The sequence below is a fragment of the Pongo pygmaeus genome, chromosome 18 (assembly GCF_028885625.2).
Source record: "Pongo pygmaeus isolate AG05252 chromosome 18, NHGRI_mPonPyg2-v2.0_pri, whole genome shotgun sequence".
Taxonomy (NCBI): Eukaryota; Metazoa; Chordata; class Mammalia; order Primates; family Hominidae; genus Pongo; species Pongo pygmaeus.
The window spans coordinates 69,705,861-69,732,823 of NC_072391.2; the positions used below are offsets into that span (position 1 = coordinate 69,705,861).

Genomic DNA, 26,963 nt, shown 5'->3' on the forward strand with positions numbered 1-26,963 from the left:
GCCGAGATCATGCCACTGCACTCCAGCCTGGCCAACAGAGTGAGACTCCGTCTAAAAAAAAAAAAAAAGAAAGTTATATGTAAATCAAATTATAACTTAATGTAACCGATCAGGTGAGGTGGCTCACGCCTATAATCCCAGCACATTGGGAGGCCAAGGCAGGTGAATCACTTGAGGTCAAGAGTTCAAGACCAGCCTGGCCAACATGGTGAAACCCTGTTTCTACTAAAAATACAAAAATTAGCTGGCTGTGGTGGCGCATGTCTGTAGTCCCAACTATTCAGGAGGCTGAGGTGGGAGGATCACTTGAACCTGGGAGGTGGAGGTTGCAGTGAGCCGAGAATGCACCACTGCACTCCACCCTGGGCAACATAGCCAGACTCCGTCTCAAAAAATAAAAATATAAATATAACTATAATATACAAGAAATTTATATGGCATGTTTTTTGAAACAAAAATCTTTTGACAGCCGCCTCTTTCCATGTGTGTGTTCTTCGTATGTTTTCTTACACTTGGAAATTCTAGAATACGCCAAGTGTTCATTTCTTGTTGCCCTGGGTGTAGGGTTGTCAGCATTAGTAAGCAAAAATACAGGCTACCTAGTTAAATTTGCATTTTAAATAAATAGTGCATTGTTAGTGTAAGCGTGCCCCAAATTATTCATAGTTTATCTGAAATGCAAATTTAGCTGGGTATTCTCTGTTATCTGGTGACTGTACCTAAGTGGGAGGGAGGTGGAAGGATTTAGAGGCCCAAGACCTGATCGGGTGATTCTATGACTATTTCACTTGAGAGGCACAGGCCCTGGAGGTTCAGGCCTCATCCCCACTTTAGTGGCTTAGGTCTGCTCATGTGTCTGTCTGCTTTCTGCAGGGCTGCCACACCTGCCAGAGTGCATCCTCCTGCTCCTCAGCTGGAGGAGGCAGGAGCTATACCAAGGGGAGGCCTAGTAAGTTGCATGGTTCTGCTTTTCTTGCAGGTGAAGGTCACTGTCCTGGCTGATAATGACCCCAGCGCTCAATTTCACTACCTTATTCAGGTCTACACCGGATATCGAAGAAGGGCTGCTACAACAGCTAAGGTTAATGAAATAAATGTTCTTCACATTGCCTTGTGTCTTCTGCCATATGAGACACACTCTGAGTTGGTGATATCCTGGCAACCAATAGCACTTTAAAAGAGATCAGAGATTGGTATTTTCTAGTTCTAAACTGTACATGTGGGCCACACATGGGGGCTCACACCTGTAATCCCAACACTTTGGGAGGCCAAGGTGGGGAGGTCACCTAAGGTCAGGAGTTTGAGACCAGCCTGGCCAACAAGGTGAAACCCCTTCTCTACTAAAAATGCAGAAATTAGCTGAGCGTGATGGCCCATACCTGTAATCACAGCTGCTCAGGAGGTTGAGGCACGAAAATTGCTTCAACTTGGGAGGCAGAGGTTGCAGTGAGCCAAGATCACACCACTGCACTCCAGCCTGGGTGACAGAGCTAGACTTCATGTCAGAAAAAATATATATATACTGCATATATGAAGAATTATCTATGCTTGTCTAAGATCTGAAAGACTTCGTTTAAATAGTTTTCTATGTCTTCGTCTTTCTCCTTAAGGATAAACCCAAAGAATTGTGTTAAAATTCCTTATATTTTATCTTTCCCTGTCTCATTGTAGGTTGTTATCACCCTCTATGGATCAGAGGGACGGAGTGAGCCCCATCACCTCTGTGACCCCCAGAAGGCAGTCTTTGAACGAGGGGGCCTGGATGTCTTCCTTCTCACCACTTGGTCCTCTCTAGGGGACCTGCACAGCCTTCGGCTCTGGCATGACAATTCTGGTGTCAGTCCCTCCTGGTGAGTACTTACATCCTGTTGGCTGTTGCTGCTGCTTTGTGGATCCAAGAGAGAAGAAAGCAGATCACCACCATAAATCACAGTAAAGCTTTGAGCCAAATAGTAACAAATGACTATTAGATTTCAATTTTAAAGCTGTCTACAAAGAATAAGCCCTGGAAAGAAGTGTGAGAGATTAACAATGTGATTTTTTTTTGGATAGTAGAATAATAGATGCTTTGTTTTCTCTAATTTCATTTTCATTGTCATGATTGTGAACAGCAAATAACACCAATGAAACATTGCCTGAAAGTGCCACAAATTAAAAGTATTTCTAAATATGAAAAAATATCCTTAAAGACTAACTTTAGTAAACAACTATCCACTAACAGTCAAACTTTGGGTCAAATTTAAGAGCTTAAGGGCAGGGCGCAGCAGCTCACGCCTATAATCCCAATACTTTGGGAGGCCAAGGCAGGAAGATCACTTGAGCCAGGAGTTTGAGAACAGCCTGAGCAACATAGGAAGACCCCACCTCTACAAAAAAAATTCAGAAAAAATCGCCAGGCATCGTTGTGTGCAACTATAATCCCAGCTACTAAGGAGACTGAAGTGGGAGGATAACTTGAGCCTCGGAGGTTGAAGCTGCAGTGAGCATTTCTGCACCACTGCACACCAGCCTGGGCAACAGCAAGACCCTGTCTTGGGGGGAAGGAAAAAAAAAAAGTCAAGATCTTAAGGAAGGAGAAAGAATTACTGTATGAGATGTGCCTGAAGAGTTAGAGAAATAACTAGACGATGATAAAGTCCTTGAACCTAACGTGTTAGGTTCGAATGATTCAGTATCTTCCTTCAGCAGCATCCAGAATTAGGAGAGGTGCTAGAGAAAGTAGATGATACAATTAATTAAGAATGAAGATTACTGATTCCTTGGAGAAAAAAGAGAAAAATGAAGTGGAAGTCTTAAGGCTCAGGCAGTCAATCTGTTGCCACATGTTGCCCACCCACAAAGAGCATGCAGTCTGCCTAAACTTGTTAGCAAAATATGTTTTTCCCCTTAGGCTAGATGTACCAGCCACTGGGCTGGTGGAGCCTAATAACTTCCTTGCTGCTTTCATTCTATTCCAGTATGCACAAATCAGCTTGTAAACCATCCTTCCAGTTTTATTTAAAAAGGTGAATAATGTATAGTAAGCACTTGAAAAGAAGTTCAACGTGGTTAGTCATCAGTAAATGAAAATGACAGCACTAGCCGTCCATCAGAATGGCTTAAATTAAAAATTCTCACAAAAGGCCAGAAACGGTGGCTCACACCTGTAATCCCAGCACTTTGGGAGGCAGAGGCGGCGGATCACTTGAGGTCAGGAGTTCGAGACCAGCCTGGCCAAAATGGTGAAACCCTGTCTCTACTAAAAATACAAAAATTAGCTGGGCGTGGTGGCAAATGCCTGTAATCCCAGCTACTCAGGAGGCTGAAGCAGGAGAATTGCTTGAACCTGGGAGGCAGAGATTGCGGTGAGCAGAGATGGTGCCACTGCACTCCAGCCTGGCAACAGAGTGAGACCATCTCCAAAGAAAAAAAAATTGTCACAAAACCAAGTTTAGGGGAGGATGGGGAGCAACTGAAACACTCACACACCCCTAGTGAGAGTGTAAAATGGTATGGCCACTTCAGAGAACAGCTTGCCAGTTTCTTGTGAAGTTAAACATACACTGACCACGTGACCCAGAAATCACACTCATAGGTATTTACCCAAGATAAACAAAAACGTGTCCACTGCGAGACCTGTACACATATATTCATAGCAGCTTTATTAATAGCCCAAAACAGAAAACATCACAGATGTCTATCGAATGAATAAACAAATGTTAGTATATTCATTCAATGCAATACTACTCAATGAAAAGGAAACAATTGTTACATATGACAACATGGATGAATTTTTTTAAATTATGCTTAGTGAAAGAAGATATACATAAAGGATGTATAGGCCAGACACGGTGGCTCACACCTCTAATCTCAGCACTTTGGGAGGCCAAGGTGGTTAGATCACTTGAGGTCAGGAGTTTGAGACCAGCCTGGGCAACATGATGAAATTCTGTCTCTACAAAAAAAATATAAAAATTAGCTGGGCCTAATGGCTCATGTCTGTACTCCCAGCTACTTGGGGGGCTGAGGCGGGAGAATCACTTGAGCCCAAGAGGTGAAGGTTGCAGTGAGCCAAGATTGCACCGCTGCACTCCAGCCTGGGCAACAGAGCGAGACCCTGTCTCAAAAAAATAATATATATATATAAATATATATAAATATAAATATATATTTATATATATTTAGCATATGATTCCACACATATGAAATTCCATAAAAGGCTAACTATTCCATAAAGACAGAGGACAGCAGATCATTGTTCTCCTAGGGCCAGGAGTGAGGGGGCAGGAGGTGACTGGAAGGAGGGATAGGGAGCTTTTGGGGGTGATATTTTGATGGTGCTGCTGTATAAACGTTTGTCAAAATACATTGAACTGGCCAGGCGTGGTGGCTCATGCCTGTAATCCCAGCACTTTGGGAGGCCAGGGCGGGTGGATCATGAGATCAGGAAATCGAGACCATCCTGGCTATAACACAGTGAAACCCCATCTCTACTAAAAATACAAAAACTAGCCGGGTGTGGTGGCTCCTGCCTGTAGTCCCAGCTACTTTGGAGGCTGAGGCAGGAGAATCGCTTGAACCCAGGAGGTGGAGGTTGCAGTGAGCCGAGATCGCGCCACTGCACTCCAGCCTGTGTGAGAGAGTGAGACTCCGTCTCAAAAAAAAAAAAAAAAGATTTTGACCAGAGAAATTTGACCTGTGTGACAAACACAGACCCTTGGGGAAAATAGCATCATTACAGTAAAGGAGGAGGTTTGCCGATTAGTTGTGAGGTGAAATCAAATAGGTTGAATAATCAGGTGTCCCAGAGGACAGGGGTGTGAACGGCTGAAGTTAGCACAGACATTAGTGATAAAACACTGGTTGGGAAAACGATGAACTCTCAGGGCCTATGGCTCTGTGAAGTGGAGATGAGGCCTATGAAACGGAGATGAGACTAAGTAGAGTGAGAAGTCATTAATGTAAACATTAAAGACTACACCCCATTTATGCCCCCTGATGATGAAAGGCAGACGGGATATTTGAAAAGGTGGCAAGCCACTGTCACATATGGGACAGAGAAAGGTTATAAAAAGTATAGATACATACCGATCTATTCATAGGTGAGAAAGGTTTGCAGTCTGGTGTCTGGTACATGAACTCCCTTAGAAGTTGGGAAGGGAAAGATCTACTCTCATTTCTTTTTGTTTTTTTGAGACAGAGTCTCATTCTGTCACCCAAGCTAGAATGCAGTGGTGCAATTTCAACTCACTGCAGGCTTGACCTCCTGGGCTCAAACAATCCTTCCACCTCAGCCTCCCAAGTAGCTCAGGACTACAGGTGCACACCACCACACCCAGCTAATTTTTATATATTTTGTGGAGTTGGGATTTTGCCATGTTGCCCAAGCCGTGCTCAAATGCCTGAGCTCAAGCAATGCGCCTGCCTCAGCCTCACAAAGTGCTGGGATTATAGGTATATGCCACCATGTCTGGCCTCAACTTTCCTTCCTTTCCTTAGTTCTTGCCTTGCAATGAAACAGTTCATTTACTTGGACAGCTTACCAATGGTCTGAGATTACATCTTACTACAAACAACTGATTCGAGCCCACCTCCCTAACGTGATTATCTTCATTTTACTATAGGTATGTCAGCCAGGTAATTGTCTGTGACATGGCAGTTAAGAGGAAGTGGCATTTCCTGTGCAATTGCTGGCTGGCTGTGGACCTCGGAGACTGTGAGCTTGACAGGGTCTTCATCCCAGTTTCAAAGAGAGAGCTCTTTTCCTTTAGGTACTGTTGGAAAATTACTATTAACAGTGAATATTGATGTTCACTATTAATTGAATTGTTCACTGTTGAATTGTTTTTAATGCAAATTAACATTAATGTATTATTTCAAACATACATAAGCATTACTGTTGTGGTTGTAAATGGTGTAACCATTACCTTAAAAATCAGAAGGAAGACAAAAAGATTTGCAGTATAAAAATTATAAATATTGCTCTTATTTTCTGAAACTGTTTACCTAGAGAATCATTTATAAATTTACTAAGATAACTAGGAATAAAACAATCACTCAGATCGATGGAGTATAAAAAGGATACCACTAATTCTATGATGCAAATATTTATGAGAACAAAATATAAAAATAAAGGAAAGTATGAGAGGGCCTTCAACTGACTTTCAAAGACACTAGTAAACTGGCCAGCCACCGTGACTCACGCTTGCCATCCCTGCAGGGAGGGTGAGGCATGCAGATCACTTGAGGTCAGGAGTTCAAGACCAGCCTAGCCAACATGGCAAGACCTATTAAAAATACAAAAATTAGCCAGGCGTGGTGGTGCACACCTGCAATCCCAGCTACTCGGGAGGCTGAGGCAGGAGAACTGCTTGAACCTGGGAGGCAGAGGTTGCAGTGAGCCAAGATTGCCACTGCACTCCAGCCTGGGCAACGGAGCGAAACTCCATCTCAAAAAATGGAAAGATGCTAGTAAACCAAAATAATTAAAGCCACGTGGTACTGGTGAAGTCACAGACCAGGAGGACGGTATAATGTACATATCGACTTCTGTATCTTTCTAGGTATCCGTGTATCTTACTATGTCTCCTGAATGCTAAAGATGAGAATATACCTCTGCTATCTGACCTTCTTCTTAACTTCAGCTTTCTGGTTCAATATTAGGGCTCTCAGCTTTTTCCTCAAGGGAACAAGATGATTGCAAGAGGCCCAAACACCATGTCCCAGCCGGGCATGGTGGCTCATGCCTGTAATCCCAGCACTTTGGGAGGCCAAGCTGGGCAAATCACTTGAGGCCAGGAGTTTGAGACCAGCCTGGCCAACATAGCAAAACCCCATCTCTACCAAAAGTACAAAAATTAGCCAGACGTGGTAGCATGAGACTGTAGTCCCAGCTACTTGGGAAGCTGAGTCAGAAGAGTGACTTGAACCCAGGAAGCGGAAGTTGCAGTGAGCCGAGATAGAGCCACTGCGCTCCAGCCTCAGCGACAGAGAGAGACCCTGTTTCAAAACAACAACAACAAAACCAACCAACCAGACACCACGTCCTTACATTAAAATGCCTAAAGGCAAAAAACATGGGACTGTTTCTTCTGGGACTTGACTCCCAGAACAAACAAGAAATGTGTATTTCTTGTTTCTCCTCCCTAGATGTCCAGAACAGCAAGAAATGTGTATTTCTCTATTAAGATCTGCTCCAATTACAATTGCTGCATAAGAAATTACTCCCAAAACTGAGAGTGGATTAAAACAACCATGTTACTTTTCTCCTGGTTTTGTGGGTCAGAAATTCAGTGAGGCCATGGCTGGGGAGTTTTCCCTTGGGGTCTTTCATCCTGGCTGGGTCTTTTACTCATTTGTAAGCTCCTCTGTGTTAGATTTCCAAAAATGATTCGCTCATAAAATCAGCAGGGGGCGCTGGCTGTCAACTGAGAGCTCATCTGTGGCTGTCAACAAAGCACCTATGTATGGCTTCTGCGTGGCAACCTCAGGAGAGTGGCATTTTTCATAGGGGTGGCTGTCTCCCTCCAGAATGGGCAGTTCAACAGAACTAAGTAGGGGCTTTAGCCTTTTATGTCCTAACTTTGAAAATCAGATTCAAGGGGAAGGGCCAAGATACGGTGTCTCGCTCCTGTAATCTCAACACTTTGGGAGGCTGAGGTGGGCAGATCACCTGAGGTCAGGAGTTCGAGACCAGCCTGGCCAACATGGTGAAACCTCTTCTCTACCAAAAATACAAAAATTAGCCATGCGCAGTGGTGCATGCCTGTAGTCCCAGCTACTGGGGAGGCTAAGGCAGGGAGGTTGAACCCGGGAGGCCGAGGCTGCAGTGAGCTGAGATCATGCCACTGCACTCCAGCCTGTGCGAAGGAGTGAAGACTCCATCTCAAAACAAAACAAAGAAAACAAATAAGTCTTGAAACTAAAAATCATGGACTCTCAGCAAGCAAGAAGTGGGGGGAAAAAAAACCAGAATGAGATCCTGTCTCTAAAAAACAAACCAAAAATATATATTTTAAATTGTGTGTTGCTTGTGTATAGGAATAAACTGGTAGAAATTTTCTCTCCTTTACCAAAACTTAAGGAGTAGTGAATACTATTTCCCCTCCCTAGACCTGATACAGTTCTAGGTTTGTTTTGTTTTGATTTTTGAGATAGGGTCTCACTGTGTTGCCCAAGCTGGTCCCAAACACCTAAGTTCAAGCAGTCCTCCCACCTCAGCTTCCCGAGTAGCTAGGGTTACAGGAATACACAATTGCATCCAAAGTTCTAGTATTTTTAAAACATATATAGGTATATTTATTCAAACATACTCATTTTTGTTGCTGAAATGTGATTTTTTATCTGTTTAATCTCTGTGTTTCCAATAGAGGAGTAACTGTGAATTTAATTCTCCTTCAGTTATGTAAGTTTTTACCATATAGACATATTTTATATGTCTATTGGATGTTTACTAGGAGCATTTAAGTGCATGTTTGTTATTTCTTCTGGATACATTTTTTTTTATTATGTAGGTCTCCCTTTGATCCTGTTGACACTTTGTATCTTAAATTCCATTTTATATTAACTAAAGAAAGTTGACATACTGATATTATTTCTATTGTTTGTTCTTATCTTTTTACTTTCAGCCCTTTTTATGGTTTTGCTTAGAGTTATGTTTTGCAAGCAACATATAACTGGATGTTTAAAAAACCAGATCTAATAATCTCTATCTTTTAATACATGAGTTTAATATGTTTACATTAATTATGATTACCAATCCATTTGGATTTACTTTACCGTATTATTTTGCATTATTTGTTATAAACCATTCTCTTTATCTACTTTCCACATTGTCAAATTGACAGGATTTTTCTGTGTGTGTGTGTGTTTTTTTTTTAGGGTTCTCTGCCTCTTGGTTGGTTGGTTGTTTTTTGAGAAGGGGTCTTGCTCTGTCACCCAAGCTGGAGTGCTGTGGCATGATCACAGCTCACTGTAGCCTCAACCTCACCGGTCTTAGGTGATCCTCCCACCTCAGCTTCCTGAGTAGCTGGGACTACAGGTGTGTGCCACCATGCCTGGCTAATTTTAAAACTATTTTTGTAGAAATAGGGTCTCACCATTTTGCCCAGGCTAGTCTTGAACTCCTGGGCTCAAGTGATCTGTATGTCTTGGTCTCCCAAAGTGCTAGGATTACAGGTGTGAGCCACCAGGCCTGACCACTGCTTGTATTTTTAATCTTTGCTGGTTTAGAAACTATATTTTTTCCTCTTTCTCCGCTTCTTTTTCCACTTCCTGCTTCTGTTCCTCCTCTTCCTCTTCTAATTCTTTTTATTGGTTACTTTTAATTTTTAACACACTTTTCTCCATATTAATTTTCTAAGAATGTTTCTTCTGCCTGAACATGAGAAAGAATTAGCAATGCTTTAACCATTCTTGAGTAACCTCTCTCCCAATTCCCATGTTTTAAATTACTCTCTAGTGTTATGGTTTTACCATTTTGTTTTTAGATGCACAAAAAAGGTTTTTCCTTTCATATTTCACAGTTAAATATATTAATAATATATTATCAATTTCTCTGTTTATTCTCGTTTTCTATATTCTTTGTTTTTTGTTTGTTTAGTTGGTTGGTTTTTGAGACGGAGTTTTGCTCTTGTTGCCCAGGCCGGAGTACAATGGCACGATCTCGGCTCACCACAACCTCCGCCTCCCAGGTTCATGTGATTCTCCTGCCTCAGCCTCCCGAGCAGCTGGGATTACAGACATGCTCCACCATGCCTGGCTAATTTTGTATTTTTAGTAGAGACGGGGTTTCTCCATGTTGGTCAGGCTGGTCTCAAACTCCTGACCTCAGGTGATCTGCCCACCTTGGCCTCCCAAAGTGCTGAGATTACAGGTGAGGGCCACCGCGCCCAGCCTAGTTTTCTGTATTCTTTTCGTGGCTTTTTTTTTTTTTTTATTGAGACGGAAGTCTTGCTCTGTCACCCAGGCTGGAGTGCAGTGATGCAATCTCGGCTTACTACAACCTCTGCCTCCCGGGTTCAAGCAATTCTCCTTTCTCAGCCTACGGAGTAGCTGAGATTACAGGCATACGCTGCCACGCCTGGCTAATTTTTTGTATTTTAGTAGAGATGGGGTTTCACTCTCTTGCCCAGGCTGGTCTCAAACTCCTGCACTCAAGCAGTCCACCCACCTCACCCTCCCAAAGTGCTAAGATTACAGGTGTGAGCCACCGTGCCCGGCTTTTTTTTTGGGGGGGGTTGGGGGGAGATAGAGTCTTGCTCTGTCGCCTAGGCTGGAGTGCAATGACGTGATCTCGGCTTACTGCAACCTCTGCCTCCTGGATTCAAGTGATTCTCCTGCCTAAGCCTCCTGAGTAGCTGGGATTACAAGCGCCCACCACCACACCTGGCTAATTTTTGTATTTTTAGTAGAGATGGGGTTTCACCATGTTGGCCAGGCTGGTCTCAAACTCCTGACCTCAGGGTGATCCGCTCACCTGGGCCTCCCAAAATGCTGGGATTACAGGCGTGAACTACCATGCCCAGCCAGTTTTCTATATTTCTTATCATTACTTTGGGCTTTTTTCTTCTTGTTGAAGTAGCTCTTTTAATAGTTCTAATGAGAAGTGTGTGTGTGTCCATCTTTACTCTTGACTCATAGTTAGCTATTTAACTGGATAGAAATTTTTTATTTTTCCCTTAACACTTTGAAGATTTTAATACATTGTCTTCTGCCTGTGGAGCAGTTCCTAAGCAGAAACACTGCGACAGCTATATGGCTGGCTAGCAACACTTCCATTTGGCTTGTAAGAAGACAGCACAGATGAATTTATCTTCTTAATAGATTGACCCTTTAATAAAAGGTCCTTTGTCTCTAGTAATCATTTTTGTCTTGAAGTATATTTTGTCTTATATTAGTATAGCCACTCCAGCCCTTTTTTGACTGCTGTTTACATGGAATACCTTTTTCCATCTTTTTAGTCCAATGGCGTGATCTTGGCTCACTGCAACCTCCTGGGTTCAAGCAATTCTCCTGCCTTAGCCTCCCGAATAGCTAGAACTACAGGCACGTGCCACCATGCCTGGCTAATTTTTTTTTTAGAGATGGGGTTTCACCATGTTGGCCAGGCTGGTCTCGAACTCCTGACCTCAAATGATCCTCCCACTTTGGCCTCCCAAAGTGCTGGGATTACAGGCGTGAGCTACCACTACTGGCCCATCCTTTTAATTTCAATTCATTTGTGTCTTCATATCTAAATTATGTCTCTTGTAGACACAATACAGTTGGATTAGGCATTTTTTTGGTCCATTCTGCCAATCTCTATCTTTTAATTTGTAAGTTTAACCTATTTACATTTGATACAATTACTAATAAGGTGAGGTTTATATCTGCCATTTTGCTATTTGTTTTCTATATGTATTGTATCTTTTTTGTTTCTCTATTTCTTTATCACTGCCTTTTTTTTAAATCACCATCACAAATGGGGTTCAACGGTTACCCACACCTACTGGCATAGAATCTCCCAGAGGACATCACTGCCTTCTCTGTGTTAAATGGATATTTTCTAGTCTACCATATTCTTTTGTCATATCTTTTACTATATATTTTTAAATTATTTTGTTTATGCCTCCCCTGGGGATTATAATTAAAATTCTAATTTATGACAACCTAGCTGGATTATTATCAACTTAATTTCAATAGTATACAAATACTTCACTCCTATAGCTCAATTCCTTTCCCACTCCTTTGTGCTATTGTTGTCATACAAATTACATCTTCATGCATTGTGTGTCCATCACATAGATTCTTAATCACTGCTGCATGTAGATATTTTTTAAGGCAGAAAAGTTGCAAGCTATATATTTATTTATGTATATGTTTACACTATTTTTACAACTTTTAAAATTACGGTAAAAACACATAACATTTACCATCTTAACCATTTTTAGGTGTTCAGTTCAGTAGTACTACATACATTCTCATTGTTGTGCAACATAGCTCCAGAACTTTTTCACTTTGCAAAACTGAAACTCTACACCCATTGAACAACTTCCTGTTTCCTCCCCCTTCCAACCCTTGGCAACTATTCTTTCTATTTCTATAAATTTCATTACTTCACATTCCTCATGTAAGCAGAACCATACAGTATTTGTCTCTTGGTGACTGGCTTATTTCATTTATCACAATGTCCTCAAGGTTCACTCATGTTGTAGCATGTGCAAGAATTTCCTTCCTTTTTGGGCCGGGTGCAGTGGCTCACACCTGTAATCTCAGCACTTTGGGAGGCCAGGGCGGGTGGATCACCAGAGGTCAGGAGTTCAAGACCAGTTTGGCCGACATGGTGAAACCCTATCTCTACTAAAAATACAAAAATTAGCCAGGCATGGTTTTGGGTGCCTGTAATCCCAGCTACTTGGGAGGCTGACACAGGAGGATTGCTTGAACTTGGGAGGTGAAGGTTGCAGTGAGCCAAGATCACGCCATTGCACTCCAGCCTAGGTGACAAGAGGGAAGCGCCATCTCAAAAAAAAAAAAAAAAAAAAAAAATTCCTTTTTAAAGCTAAATGATGGGCCAGGTGCAGTGGCTCACACCTGGAATCCCATCGCTTTGGGGAGCTGAGACAAGTGGGTCACTTGAGCTCAGGAGTTCGAGACCAGCCTGGGCAACATGGCAAAACTCCATGTCTACAAAAAATACAAAAATTAGCCAGGTGTTATATTTAGTCCATTCTCATGCTGCTGTGGAGACATACCTAAGACTGAGTAATTTGTAAAGGAAAGACGTTTAATTGACTCACAGTTAAGCATGGCTTGGGAGGCCTCAGGAAACTTACAATCATGGCAGAAGGGGAAGCAAACACATCCTTCTTCACGTGGCAGCAGCAAGGAGAATGAGTGCCCAGTGAAGTGGGGAGCACCTTATAAAACCATCAGGTCTTGTGAGAACTCGCTCACTATCACAAGAACAGGATGGGGGAAACCGATCCCATGATTCAGTTATCTCCACCTGGTTCCTCCCATGACAGAGGAGAGGATTATGGAAACTACAATTCAAGATGAGATTTGGGTGGGGTTACAGCTAACCCCTATTAGGTGTAGTGGTGTGCACCTGTAGTCCCAGCTACTCGGGAGGCTGAGGTGGGAGGATCACTTGAGCCAGGGGGAGGGAGGTTGCAGTGAGCTGAGATCTCACCACTGCACTCCACTCCAACCTGGGTGACACAGCAAGACCCTGTCTCAAAAAACTAAACTAAATGATATTCTGTTATGTGTGTGTGTTTATATACACCACTTTTTCTGTTTGTTTTTTAGATGGAGTGTTTCTGTGTAGCCCAGGCTGGAGTGCAGTGGTGCGATCTCAGCTCACTGCAACCTCTGCCTCCTGGGTCCCATTAAATTAATTTATTTTGGGCTGGATTATTATTTTTTCTCTCCCTCTCACTCCTCTCCCTCCCACTGCACCTCCACACACACACACATACCATCCCTCCCACCCCTTCCACCACAAACACCACCCCTGACTGGTTTTGCTACTGTTTTCATTCCAACCCTTCACATCTCTAGTCTAGAACTGGGCCTTATTATATGGGACCTTGGAGCGCCTATTTTTCAATGAAATTAATGAAACTAGGAGTATTGCAGATCTTGTCATGAGGCTTGGATAGCTTGACTCAGTTCCCGGTCATGAAGCTGTCCCTTTTTTCTCACCTCCTTACTATAAATGTGTAGCCCTACAGAGGTTTTTTTGTTCTCAAGTATCCTTTCATGAGCTCCAGGCTCAACCCTGGCTTCTAGCAGTGGAATTGGCTTTGTCCCTCCCTTTCCCGCACCCAATGAATCCTTTTTAGTTTCAGTTACTGTACAAAAGTCAAACTCCCACTTTTGTACTACCTTCCTCCAGATCTGGAGCTCAGTCATCCTATAGCTTCTACCTGACTTTCACCACCTTGTTTTCTCATTCTGCTTCTCTTCCTCAGAAAAGGTTTATTTTGTGTTTAAGCCCAGCAAAGTCTTTTTGGTTCTTTCTTTTTATATATTATTTATAGTTCCTCCATATTTGGAGTAGAGAAAGTGCTCAGAGTATGAATTTACCAAACTATTTTGAGCAGAAGTTTAATGTAAACTTTTGAAGAGTAAAAGATTCATCAAAACTCTTATAAAGCTAAAACCATTTTTAATTTTAAACTTGCATAGCATATAAATTATCCTCAACAACCTTTTATCCTAAAATAACAAAAGAATCTTACATGGACACATTTGTGTGATGGTAAAAGCATTTAAAATAAAAAGGAATTACAATATCTGAAAGCTTATTCACAGAGGTTTTGAATAGAGGCTTGGGAGTTGCTATGTCGCTTGTTGCTGGGCAAATCACATCTTAAACTGGTGCACTTTCAGAATAAAATCTCATGTATTTCCTCTTGTGATTTCTCTTTTCAGACATCTGTTTTCCTCCATGATTGTAGAAAAGTTCACCCAGGATTATCTGTGGCTTTCAGTTGCAACTCGGCATCCCTGGAACCAGTTTACAAGGGTCCAACGGCTGTCTTGCTGCATGACACTGCTACTCTGCAACATGGTCATCAATGTTATGTTCTGGAAGAGAAACAGCACCACTGCCAAGAGAGATGAGCAAAGTATGGATGAGCCCTGATGTGTGTTGTTTGTAGTAAGCAATCTTTTTTTTTTTTTTTTTTGAGACAGGGTCTTGCTCTGTTACCCAGGCTGGTCTAGAACTCCTGGCCTCAAGTGATCCTCCTGCCTCAGCCTCCTGAAGTGCTAGGATTACAGGCATGAGTCACCATGCCCAGCCTACTATGCAACACTTTTACTAAACTCCACTATCCTTACTTTCAGGATTAGAAAGAAACAGAATCATGTTGTGTGATATGGTTTGGCTCTGTGTCCCCACCCAAATCTCACGTCCAACTGTAATCCCCCTGTGTTGGGGGAGGGACTTGCTGGGAGGTGACTGGATCATGGGGGCAGTTTCTCCCATGCTTTTCCCATGATAGTGAGTGAGTTCTCATTAGATCTGATGGTTGAATTGCTTGAACCCAGGAGGCGGAGGTTGCAGTGAGCCGAGATTGCGCCACTGCACTCCAGCCTGGGTGACAGAGCAAAATTCCATCTCGGGGATAAAAAACGTGTGTGGTAGTTCCCCCGTCACTCTTCTGCCACCATGTAAGATGCCTTGCTTTGTAAGGCATGTAAAGTGTAATGCCAGGAAAGGTGCTTTGTAGTGCTTTGTAATGCTTTGTAATGCCATGTAAAGTTTCTTGCTTCCTCTTCACCTTCTGCCATGATAGTGAGTTTCCTGAGGCCTCCCCAGCCATGCAGAACTGTGAGTCAATTAAATCTCTTTTCTTTATAAATTACCCAGTCTCAGGTAGTTCTTTATAGCAGTGTGAAAACAGACTAATACATTGTGCCTTCATTTTTCTTCCACTGCCCTAACGTTAGAATACTCTAACAAAGTTTCTCAGTGTTCTCATTTATTAACAAATGAAGCAGTATTAGGAACACAACATGGTCTTTACTGCCATGATAATTTTATCCCTAGATAAACGTAGTTAACTTCCTCAGTAAATAGTTAAACCTAGGAGAGGAATGACTTTGCAATTATTTTAATTGTTGAAGATAAAAGTTGATGTCATGCTTTTCTTTCAGTGGGTCCATTTGCTGTGGCCTGGTCTGAACTGCTGATCAGCATCCACACTGCTGTCATCCTCTTCCCAATCAATCTTGTCATAGGGCGGCTCTTCCCGTTGATTGAGCCACAGGAGACTCTGCCCCTCTTTCCTCCCATCCAGGCCTCCTGCCTCTCCGATGCTTCTGTTGAGCCTCTCTCTGCCACAATGGTAGTTGAGGTAAGATTGGTATCCAATTTTATTTTATTTTATTTTATTGCTTGCTTGTTTGTTTTGAGATAGGGTCTGGCTCTGTTGCACAGACTGGAGTGTAGTGGTGCAACCTCGGCTCACTGTGGCAGCCTCAAACTCCTGGGCTCAAGCGATCCTCCCACCTCAGCCTCCCAAGTAGCTGGGACTACAGGCATGTGACATCATGTCTGGCTAATTTTTGTAGAGACAGGGTTTCACCATGTTGTCCAGGCTGGTCTCAAACCCTTGGGCTCAAGCCGTCCTCCCACCTTGGCCTCCCAAAGTGCTGGGATTACAGGCGCGAGCCACTGTACCCAGCCAGTATCAAAGTTTACAGATAAATTACATGCTCCCGGCTGGACACAGTGGCTCACGCCTGTAATCCCAGCACTTTGGGAGGCTGAGGCGGGCGGATCACGAGGTCAGGAGATTGAGACCATCCTGGCTAACATGGTGAAATCCCATCTCTACTAAAAAGACAAAAAAAAAATATCTGGGCGTGGTGGCATGCATCTGTAGTCCCAGCTACTCAGGAGTCTGAGCCAGGAGAATGGCTTGAACCCGGGAGGCGGAGGTTGCAGTGAGCCAAGATCGTGCCACTGCACTCCAGCCTGGTTGACAGAGACAGAGCAAGACTCCATCTCAAAAAAAAAAAAAAAATTACATGCACCCCTTCCCCACTCAGTGGAAGAGAGCAGTGGGAAGAATCTCATGGGAGGCTGTCACAGTCCTGTTACCTGTAATATATTTTTCCCAATTCCTGTCCCCTGAGCCGTGATCAACCACACACTTAGCTTTTACTCTTGAATAAGTATTCTGAGAACTAAATGGGAGTGTTTAGGCACCACTCTGGCCTTGCTTTAGTCTTTGATGTTTGATCAAATTGTCTCTTTTTTCATTCTGTATTGTCTCATAAAACTGGTATTGAAGCTACCTTGAGCTGTGAGGTGACTGCTTTCTGAAAAATTAGAGGAGCATGAAAAATTGAGGTTCTTTGTGCTAAGCATATCCCCTTCTGACTAAAGGGAACGGCCTTACCACCTGTAATTGGTACAAATCCTGGGTTAATGAAAAACAGGCTGATTTTTTTCATCTGGTCCTACATTCAGGAATTAAAGGAAACTGTGAGATTCCTACTCAGGAGAAATACATACCTACTCTCCAAGTGTGAGCAGCCGCCATGGAGTTCTCGTGACATTACTAAGCTGGTGAAACTTTTATCCAACCTCATATCGTCTCACTTGGAGGGTCAAGGCTGTCATCAGCAGGGAGAGCGCCACTGGGCACGTGGTAAACTTCAGTAGATTTCAGTAATGAATCTTCTGTTTGCCTCCCACTCCCTTGCATGTCTCTTACTTTCTTACTCATTCATAACCGATGGCCTGATACAACCATCTGGTTGTTTTAATTTCCTTAAGCTTCTAATACAGAGTTGATAGCTTTGTTCCCCTTGATGACTTCTAGACAATCTATCTCTATCTGGTGATACAAAGTACAGGATTAAGGAAAAAAACACAAGCCAGACGTGGCGGCTCATGCCTGTAATCCCGGCACTTTGAGAGGCCGAGGTGGGTGGATTACCTGAGGTCAGGAGATCAGGGCCAGCCTAGCCAACATGGCGAAACCCTGTCTCTACTAAAAATACAAAAATTAGCCGGGCGTGGTGGCGGGCGCCTGTAATCCCAGCTACTGGGGAGGCTGAGGCAGGAAAATTGCTTGAACTCAGGAGGCAGAGGTTGCAGTGAGCTGAGATCACGCCACTACACTCCAGCTTGGGCAACATAGTCAGACTCTGTCTTGAAAAAAAAAGAAAAAGAAAAAAACACAGGTCGGGCAGGGTGGCTCACACCTGTAATCCCAGCATTTTGGGAGGCCAAGACGTGCAGATCACCTGAGGTCAGAAGTTCAAAACCAGCCTGGCCAATGTGACGAGACCCTGTCTTTACTAAAAATACAAAAAAAAAAAAATTAGCTGGGCATGGTGGCAGGTGCCTGTAATCTTAGCTACTAGAGAGGCTGAGGCAGGAGGATCACTTGAACCCGGGAGGCGGAGGTTGCAGTGAGCCAAGATCGTGCCACTACACTCAGCCTGGATGACAGAGCAAGACTCCATCTCAAAAAACATAAATAAATAAATAAAAATGTTTTCTGTATTAGACCCACATATCCTTTCTGCTTTGTCGAAGGCTGTTGAAACTTGTCATCCTTTTTCTTTTATGAGATGGTGAGATTATGGAATTTATGGATTCTCAAATACGGTTTGTGTCTCCTGGGCACTTACTAGTATAGGTCACATGTACTGCCATTCTAGTGAAGAACTCAATAAGGTTTTAAAAGTCTTTAGATCAAATCTTAGAATTTTACAATTGTTACAAATTCACCAGCATCCTCAGAGAAGATGGTAGTACTGCAAGTGTGGGGTACGGTCCAATCTCTGCTAGTAGTGGGAAAATATAGCCTCATCATCAATTAATGAATTGTTAATCTCTACCACTAATTGCTTCTTATTGAAATCCACTTGTGAAAGTGTCAACTTGAAATATATTTTCAGTTGTTCCTGAAAACCACCATCATTTCTGCTGTTACCTGCGTAGAGTTCTGCAGAGGCTGAAACCTCACTTAGGCACGCTGGGTCTCACCCAGGGTCACCAGTCCTGTGACTTCCTAGATGCAGCCAGCCAACTTCAAAAACTCCAGGAACTCTTGGAAACACATATTCTTCCCACGGAGCAAGAGCCATCCAGGTAATGCACCACACCAAGCCTTCTTTATCCCCTGTAATCTTCCTCATCCTCTCTCTCAGCTGATGCGTACAAGATTATTCCTTCAACTTTTGTGCTTCAGGGAAGTCACCAGTTTTGCCATCCTGAGCTCAGAAGAAGGAAAAAAGCCCATGTCTAATGGCCTGTCCAAATGGTTGACTTCAGTCTGCTGGCTCCTGTTAGGTCTCACTAGCCTGGCTTCAGCCTTTTTTACAGCCCTTTATAGCTTGGAATTGAGCAAAGACCAAGCCACCAGCTGGATGATTTCAATTATTTTATCAGTGCTTCAAAATGTCTTCATCAGCCAGCCAGTAAAGGTATGTGAGGGATGGGAAGAACCATTGGAGTTGCAGAAGTTAGGGAAACTGAGGTCCCTGGGTGTCAATCCAAGGTGCCTAGTGGTTTTGACAATGTAACATAAACAACAAAAAACAAATAGGCAAACCAGGCTGGGTGTAGTGGCTCACGCATGTAATCCCAGCACTTTGGGAGGCCAAGGCAGTCAGATTGCTTGAGTCCAGGTGTTCGAGACCAGCCTGGGCAACATGATGAAACTCCATGTCTACAAAAATTAGAAAAAATTAGCCAGGCATGGTGGTGTGCTCCTATAGTTCCAGCTACTTGGGAGTCTAAGGTGGGAGGATTGCTTGGCCCAGGAGGTCGAGGCTGCAGTAAGCCGTGGTTGTGCCACTGCACTCCAGCCTAGGTGACAGAGCGAGACCCTGTCTCAAAACTAAAAAAAAGGCAAACTGACATTTAACTGACATTTGTTAGGGATAAGTGTAATTCATGACAGAAAAAATAAGAAGTATGGCAGAAAAGGATTGAGGAGTGAAGAGGACAGTAACAAATCAACAACCCAAACCACTTTGAAAAAAATAACAAAAAACTTAAAATGTTTTTAATTAAGAAAAATGTCAAACCCACACAAAAGTGTAGAGACTAGTATAATGCATTCTAAAGTCCTACCAACCAGCTTCAACAATAACCAGCTCATGGCCAATTTGTTTCATCTATTATTTTGGGGGAACAATATCAGACTTCATATCATTTTATCCATTTCATGTACTTCAGACTTTATATTTCTAAAAGATACGGACTGTTCTGTATCTTTTAGATACGGAACATAAATATAAATACAAAGGGACAGCCTGAGGGAATTTTGGGGGTGATGAAACTACTTGGTATCTTGACTATAGTGGTGGATATATAACTCTAAGTATTAATCAACACTCATGGAATTATGCACCAAAAAGTGACTTTTTTTTTTTTTTTAATATATGTAAGTTAAGATATAATTTTTTTAAAGCAAAACGTGTAATTGCAGTGGCCAAAACACATGTAGGAAATTCAGCTTCACTAGTCCAATAAAACGATAATATTGCATTTTTGTTTTAATAATGGCAAAGAAAAATAATAGTACACAGTAATGCCAAGGAAATGAACAGCCGTGCTCGTTAAGGAAAATCTGGCAATATGTAGTGACAACCTGCAACTTCTGCATCCTTTTGCTATAGAGGTTTCACATCTAAGGATCCATCTCAAGAAAATCCATAGTGGCTGGGCGCATGGCCATGCCTGTAACCTAGCACTTTGGGAGGCCCCTCCCTCACTCTCCTCCAAGACCAACCTTCCACTGAAACCCTCTCCTCCATTCCCCCCCCCCTCCCCCTGTCTCTGACCCCCTCCCCTCTCTTTCCCCTGTCAGGCTTACCTCTCCTTCCCTCCCTCCTCACTCCCCCCCTCTCTACTCCTACAACCCCTCTATCCCTCTCTCTCTCCCCTCTCCCTCCCTCTCTCTCTCCCCCTCTCCCTCCCTCTCTCTGCCTCTCCCCTCCCCTCTCTCTCTCCCCTCTCCCTCTCTCTCTCCCCCCTGCCCTCTCTCCCTCCTCCCTCTCTCTCTCCCCCCTCCCTCCCTCTCTCTCTCCCCCCTCCTCCCTCCCTCTCTCCCCCCTCCCTCCCTCTCTCTCTCCCCCCTCCCTCCCTCTCTCTCTCCCCCTCTCCTCCCTCTCTCTCTCCCCCTCTCCCTCCCTCTCTCTCTCCCCCTCCCTCTCTCTCTCTCCCCCTCCCTCCCTCTCTCTCTCCCCCCTCTCCTCCCTCTCTCTCTCCCCCCCTCCCTCCCTCTCCCTCTCTCTCTCTCCCCCTCCCCTCCCTCTCTCTCTCTCCCTCCCCCTCTCTCTCTCTCTCCCCCCTCCCTCCCTCTCTCTCTCCCCTCTCCCTCCCTCTCTCTCTCCCCTCTCCCTCCCTCTCTCTCTCCTCTCCTCCCTCTCCTCTCTCTCTCCCCCTCTCCCTCCCTCTCTCTCTCCCCCTCTCCCTCCCTCTCTCTCTCCCTCTCCCTCCCCTCCTCTCTCTCTCCCTCCCTCTCTCCTCCCCCTCTCCCTCTCTCTCTCACTCCCCCCTCTCTCTCTCTCTCTCCCCCCCCTCTCTCTCTCTCTCTCTCCCCCCCTCTCTCTCTCTCTCCCCTCCCTCTCTCTCTCTCTCACCCACCCTCTCTCTCTCTCTCTCCCCCACCCTCTCTCTCTCTCTCCCCCTCCCTCTCTCTCTCTCTCCCACCCTCTCTCTCTCTCTCTCCCTCTCTCTCTCTCCCCTCTCCCTCCCCTCTCCCTTCCTCCTCTCTCCCCTCTCCCTCTCCTCTCTCCTCCTCTCTCCCGTCTCCTCCTCTCTCCTCTCCTCTCCTCTCTCCTCTCCCTCCCCTCTCCCCCTCTCTCCCTCCTCTCTCCCCTCTCCCCCCTCTCCCTCCTCTCCCTCCTCTCCCCCCTCCCCTCCTCTCCCCCTCTCCCCCTCCCCTCCTCTCCCTCCTCTCCCCTCTCCCCCCTCTCTCTCTCCCCTCTCCCTCCTCTCCCTCCTCTCTCTCTCCCCGTCTCCCCTCTCTCTCCCCCCTCCCCTCTCTCTCCTCTTCTCCCCCCTCTCCCTCTCTCTCCTCTCTCCCCCCTCCCCTCTCTCTCCTCCTCTCCCCTCTCCCTCCTCTCTCTCCTCTCCCCCTCCCTCTCTCTCTCCTCTCTCCCCCTCCCGTCTCTCCCCTCCTCTCCCCCTCTCCCCCCCTCCCCTCCTCTCCCCCTCTCCCCCTCCCCTCCTCTCCCCCTCTCCCCCCTCCTCCCTCCTCTCCCCCTCTCCCTCCTCTCCCCCTCCTCTCCCTCCTCTCCCTCCTCTCCTCTCCCCCTCTCCCTCTCCCTCCTCTCCCCCCTCCTCTCCCCCTCTCCCTCCTCCCCCTCTCCCCCTCTCCCCTCCTCTCCCCCCTCTCCCCTCCCCTCTCCCCCCTCTCCCCCCTCCTCTCCCCCTCTCCCCTCCTCCTCCCCCCTCTCCCCCTCTCCTCCTCTCCCCTCTCCCCCTCCTCCTCCCTCCTCTCCCCCTCTCCCTCCTCTCCCCCTCTCCCCCTCTCCCCTCTCCCCCTCTCTCCTCCCCCCCTCCTCCTCTCCCCCCTCCTCCTCTCCCCCCTCCCCCTCTCCCCTCCCCCTCTCCCCCCTCCCCCTCTCCCCCTCTCCCCCCTCCCCCTCTCCCCCTCTCCCTCTCCCCCTCTCCCTCTCCCCCCTCCCCCTCTCCCCCTCTCCCCTCCCCCTCTCCCCCTCTCCCCCTCTCCTCCTCTCCCCCTCTCCCCCTCTCCTTTTCTCCCCTTCTCCCCCTCTCCTTTTCTCCCCTTCTCCCCCCCTCCCCCCTCCCCCTCCCCTCTCCCTCTCCCCCCTTCTCCCCCCCTCCCCCTCCCCCTCTCCCTCTCCCCCCTTCTCCCCCCCTCCCACCTTCTCCCCCCTCCCCCCTCCCCCTCTTCCCCTCCCCCTCCCCATATATACATATATATACACGTATATATATACATGTATATATACGTATATATATGCGTATGTATGTATATATACATATATAGTTAAGAAATGCAGAATCTTAGGCCTCACTCCAGAATCCATATTTTAATCCATATTTTAATAAAATTCTCAGATGAGTCCTATCATTAAAATTTGAGAAATACCACTATAGAACAGTGCTCCCAAAGTGTGGTCCACTGACTAGAACTGTTTGTTTCTAGTCTAAGTACAGGAATCAAGACTAAGCATTTAAAAACTTTAACAATTTGGCAGATTAACTTTATATCTACTAAATCTAATTTTCAAAAGCAGGGCTTGTATTTTACATACTTCTGCTTTATTTTTTTCTTTTTTTAATATATGTTTTAATTTTTTTTTTAAGAGACAGGGTCTCGGGTTGATTGCCTGAGGTAGGAGTTCGAGATCAGCCTGGGCAATATGGCAAAACCCCGTCTCTACTGAAAACACAAAAATTAGCCAGGTATGGTGGCATGTGCCTGTAATCCCAGCTACTCAGGAGGCTGAGGCAGGAGAATCGCTTGAATCTTGGAGGTGGAGACTGCAGTGAGCCAAGATCATGCATTGCACTCCAGCCTGGGCAACAAAAGGAGACTCTGTCTCAAAAAAAAAAAAAAAAAAAAAAAAAAAGACATGGTCTTGCTACGTTGCCCAGGCTGGTCTCAAACTCCTGAGCTCAAATGATCTGCTAGTCTCACTGCAACATCAAACTCCTCGGCTTAATCAGTCCTCTCACCTCAGTCTCCCTAGTAGCCAGGACCACAGGCATGTGCCACTATGCCTGGCTAATTTTTTATTTTTTTGTAGAGACAACGTCTCACTATGTTGACCAGGCTGGTCAACTCCTGGCATCAAGCAATCCTGCTGCCTTGGCCTCCCACTGTGTTCAGCCTAGTAACTCATTTTTACTGTATTGTACAAAAGTATCAGTCTCTAATTGACGGGAATGTTTTAAAAAACAGGTCCTTTCGAGAGTTTAAGAAGCACTGCATAGGTAGTTTTATTCCTTGTTTAACATTTAAAAGGAGGTGCTCACAGTAGATGCTCAATGAATGGTGAGTGACTGCTCAATGAAATATAACATTTCTTTGGTCTATATTTGAATTTTTGACAGCAAAATGTTCTTCGTCAGTACCAGGTTCAAGAGATAAGAACAACCCCGTCTATGTAGCCCCAGCTATGAATAGTCCAACTAAGCGCCCAGAAAGAACCTTGAAAAAGAAGAAACTCTTCAAGCTGACTGGAGATATTTTGGGTATGGAAAGGAAATGGCAACATACTGATAACACAACACCTTTTCCAGAAGGGAAAGGAAGAGAGAGAATAAAATGGAAAATAAAGAAGAGTTAAAAAGCTGTCTTTTAAAATCTTCACCTTGTGAGGTTTAGGATTCCAGTAAAGCAGGTGGGATGTTAACTGGACAGACCCCTGACCTTGGAGTCTAGAGGTTTTATTGTGTGCTTGAGTAAGTCACTTTCTCCACCTGCAAAATGTAATAACACTTGATCTATGGAGGGAAAATGAAAATGCTTTGGCAGACAGCTCTTCTGTAGGTGCCAGTTGACTGGCTTCAACACATCTAGTTCATTATTGGATTCCCTAGTCCAAAGAAGACAAATTCTGTTTTTATCATGACTTCACTTCTTGTAAACACAATCACATGAGTGAGATAGAGTGCACGCTTAGTCCTTACAGCTAAACACCATATTTCTTGTGCGGGATTTTATGTTTTGTTTTGTTTTGTTTTGTTTTTTGAGATGGAGTCTCACTTTGTTGCCCAGGCTAGAGTGCAGTGGTGCAATGTCAGCTCACTGCATCCCGTGCCTCCTGGGTTCTAGCGATTCTCCTACCTCGGCCTCCTGGTTAGCCGGGATTACAGGCACACACCACCACGCCCAGCTAATTTTTGTATTTCTAGTAGATGGGGGGTTTCACTATGTTGGTCAGGCTGGTCTCGAACTCCTGACCTCAGGTGATCTGCCCGTCTCAGCTTCCCAAAGTGCTAGGATTACAGGTGTGAGCCACTGTGCCCAGCCACAGCCATTGTATCTTGTTTTAAGTAAAATGTATGATTAGTGGCAGAATGATTTTGGGAAGGAAATGTGTATGTGTGTATTTATAATTATTAGATTGAACTATATGAAACTGCCAGTTTTTGACTGGTTTTGACCTGCATAAGTCTATAGACTTAGGAAAAATGAAAAAGACATAGAGGATTTCTAAGTTAACCACTCAACTATGGCATTTTTTTTCCTCTTCTAAACTAGTACAAATCCTCTTCCTTACCCTGTTGATGACTGCAATCTACTCTGCAAAGAACTCCAATCGATTTTACCTCCACCAAGCTATCTGGAAGACCTTTTCACACCAATTCTCAGAAATCAAACTTCTTCAGGATTTCTACCCCTGGGCCAATCACATCCTCCTTCCTAGCCTGTATGGGGATTACAGAGGTAAGAATGCAGTCCTGGAGCCCAGTCATTGCAAATGTGGGGTACAATTAATTTTCCAAATACCCCATACCAAGACCTATGAGAAAGTGGAGGAAGGTCAGCTGGCGTTTTCTGATACGGCCATACCTGTGGGCATCCCAAGAGCCTGTTCCCTGGCCTTCATCTAAGGAGGTTCAGTTACATCTGTTCACCCAGGCCCATGGCGCTGATTCCCACTGATGGGCTTCACAAAAGTCTGACAAGCAAGAATGAGAATGGATTCAGTTACATCATGAGAAGTAACTGGAAGTGACCCCTGGGACTCAACCACAGGTAGCAAAGAAGGCTGTTCAATAAGTGCAAAACCAGGAATGTGGTTTCATTGAAGGATCTCCACACAAAATGTTATTTTGGCCTGAGCCGTCTTTCCCAGGTCTATGAGTGTGTCTGTGTGACTTTGCTTGCATGGGTATCCAGTTCAGCCCCACAAACATGCATTGAACTTCTATAATATGCTCGGAACTGTCCTAGGAGCTAACAATGAAAAGATGGACACGATGTGGTTTGTGTCTTCAAGGAACGCCACCATGCAGACGAGTTAGTATGGTTTGCTGTGGACAGTGATGAAGAAATGCTAAAGAATGACTTTCTTAAGGAATGCATCTTTTTTATGTTATTTTATTTTATTTTGAGACAGTCTCACTCTGTCACGCAGCCTGGAGTGCAGTGGTGCAACCTAGGCTCACTGCAACCTCCACCTCCCAGGTTGAAGCAATTCTCCTGCCTCAGCCTCTCTAGTAGCTGGGATTATAGGTATGCACCACCACACCTGGCTTTTTTTTTTTTTTTTTGAGACGGAATTTTGCTCTCGTCGCCCAGGCTGGAGTGCAGTGGCACGATCTTGGCTCACTGCAACCTCTGCCTCCCGGGTTCCAGTGATTCTCCTGTCTCAGCCACCTTTAGTACAGATGGGGTTTCACCGTGTTGGTCAGGCTGGTGTCAAACTCCTGACCTGAAGTGATCCACCTGCCTCAGCCTCCCAAAGTGCTGGGATTACAGGTGTGAGCCACCGCACCCGCCAGGAACATTTTGTGTTCAATATTTTTCCACCAGTTACCAACACCGTCATTATTTAACTTTACATCTTGTTAAGTAAGCTGCATTCTGGAAATTGTTACATTCATTTATCTCAGGATTGGTGGCTTCCTGATGAGATTTGGATCATCTCCTAGGTTCCTGAAAAAGAATCTAAAATACATTTTTATCTCAGCAAACATTTACAGTCTTTTCTTAAAGGTGTGGTTAGTGTGTGTTTGGGTGAGTTTTTATAGATGACAACTCCTATTTATTGCATGTTGAATCTATTTAGTTCAATTTTTTTTTATTTAAGTTCTAGGTTACATGTGCACAATGTGCAGGTTTGTTACATATGTATACATGTGCCATGTTGGTGTGCTGCACCCATTAACTCGTCATTTACGTTAGGTGTATCTCCTAATGCTATCCCTCCCCCCTCCCCCCACCCCACGACAAGTTCAATTTTTTAAAATTTTACTTTTAGAGTCAGGGTCTCAGTCTCCCACTCAGGCTAGAATGCGGTGACATAATCTCATCTCACTGCAGCCTTGAACTTCTGGGCTCAAGCAGTTCTCCCACCTCAGCGTCCTGAGTAGCTGGGACTACAGGCGTGCGCCACTATGCCCAGTTATTATTATTTTTTTTAGAAACAGGGTCTCACTATGTTGTCCAGTCTGGTGTCCTTAGTTCAGTTTTAGGTGGTGACAGTTCTGGGTTCAGGGCACATTCTTTTTTTTTTTTTTTTTTTTTTTCCCGAGACGGAGTTTCGCTCTTTCGCCCAGGTTAGAGCGAAGTGGCACGATCTCGTCTCACTGCAACCTCCACCCCCAGGTTCAAGCAATTCTCCTCCCTCAGCCTCCTGAGTAGCTGGAATTATAGGCGCCCGCCACCACACCCAGCTGATTTTTGTATTTTTAGTAGAGACGGGGTTTTGCCATGTTGGCCAGGCTGGTCTCGAACTCCTGACCTCAGGTGATCCACCTGCCTTGGCCTCCCAAAGTGCTAGAATTATGGGCGTGAGCCACCGTGCCTGGC

At 44.8% G+C, this 26,963-nt stretch overlaps 1 protein-coding gene across 1 annotated transcript in view; it reads left to right on the forward strand.

Moving 5' to 3' along the window:
- PKD1L3 (polycystin 1 like 3, transient receptor potential channel interacting) overlaps positions 1-26,963 on the forward strand; it is a 79,327-nt gene that overhangs the window by 30,745 nt on the left and 21,619 nt on the right. Inside the window, 11 exon segments of the mRNA XM_063654293.1 lie at positions 980-1,081; positions 1,672-1,850; positions 5,604-5,750; positions 14,401-14,597; positions 15,631-15,830; positions 16,952-17,132; positions 18,394-18,586; positions 18,687-18,925; positions 23,534-23,674; positions 24,687-24,986; positions 24,989-25,150. Coding sequence (XP_063510363.1) covers positions 980-1,081; positions 1,672-1,850; positions 5,604-5,750; positions 14,401-14,597; positions 15,631-15,830; positions 16,952-17,132; positions 18,394-18,586; positions 18,687-18,925; positions 23,534-23,674; positions 24,687-24,986; positions 24,989-25,150 — 2,041 coding nt within the window.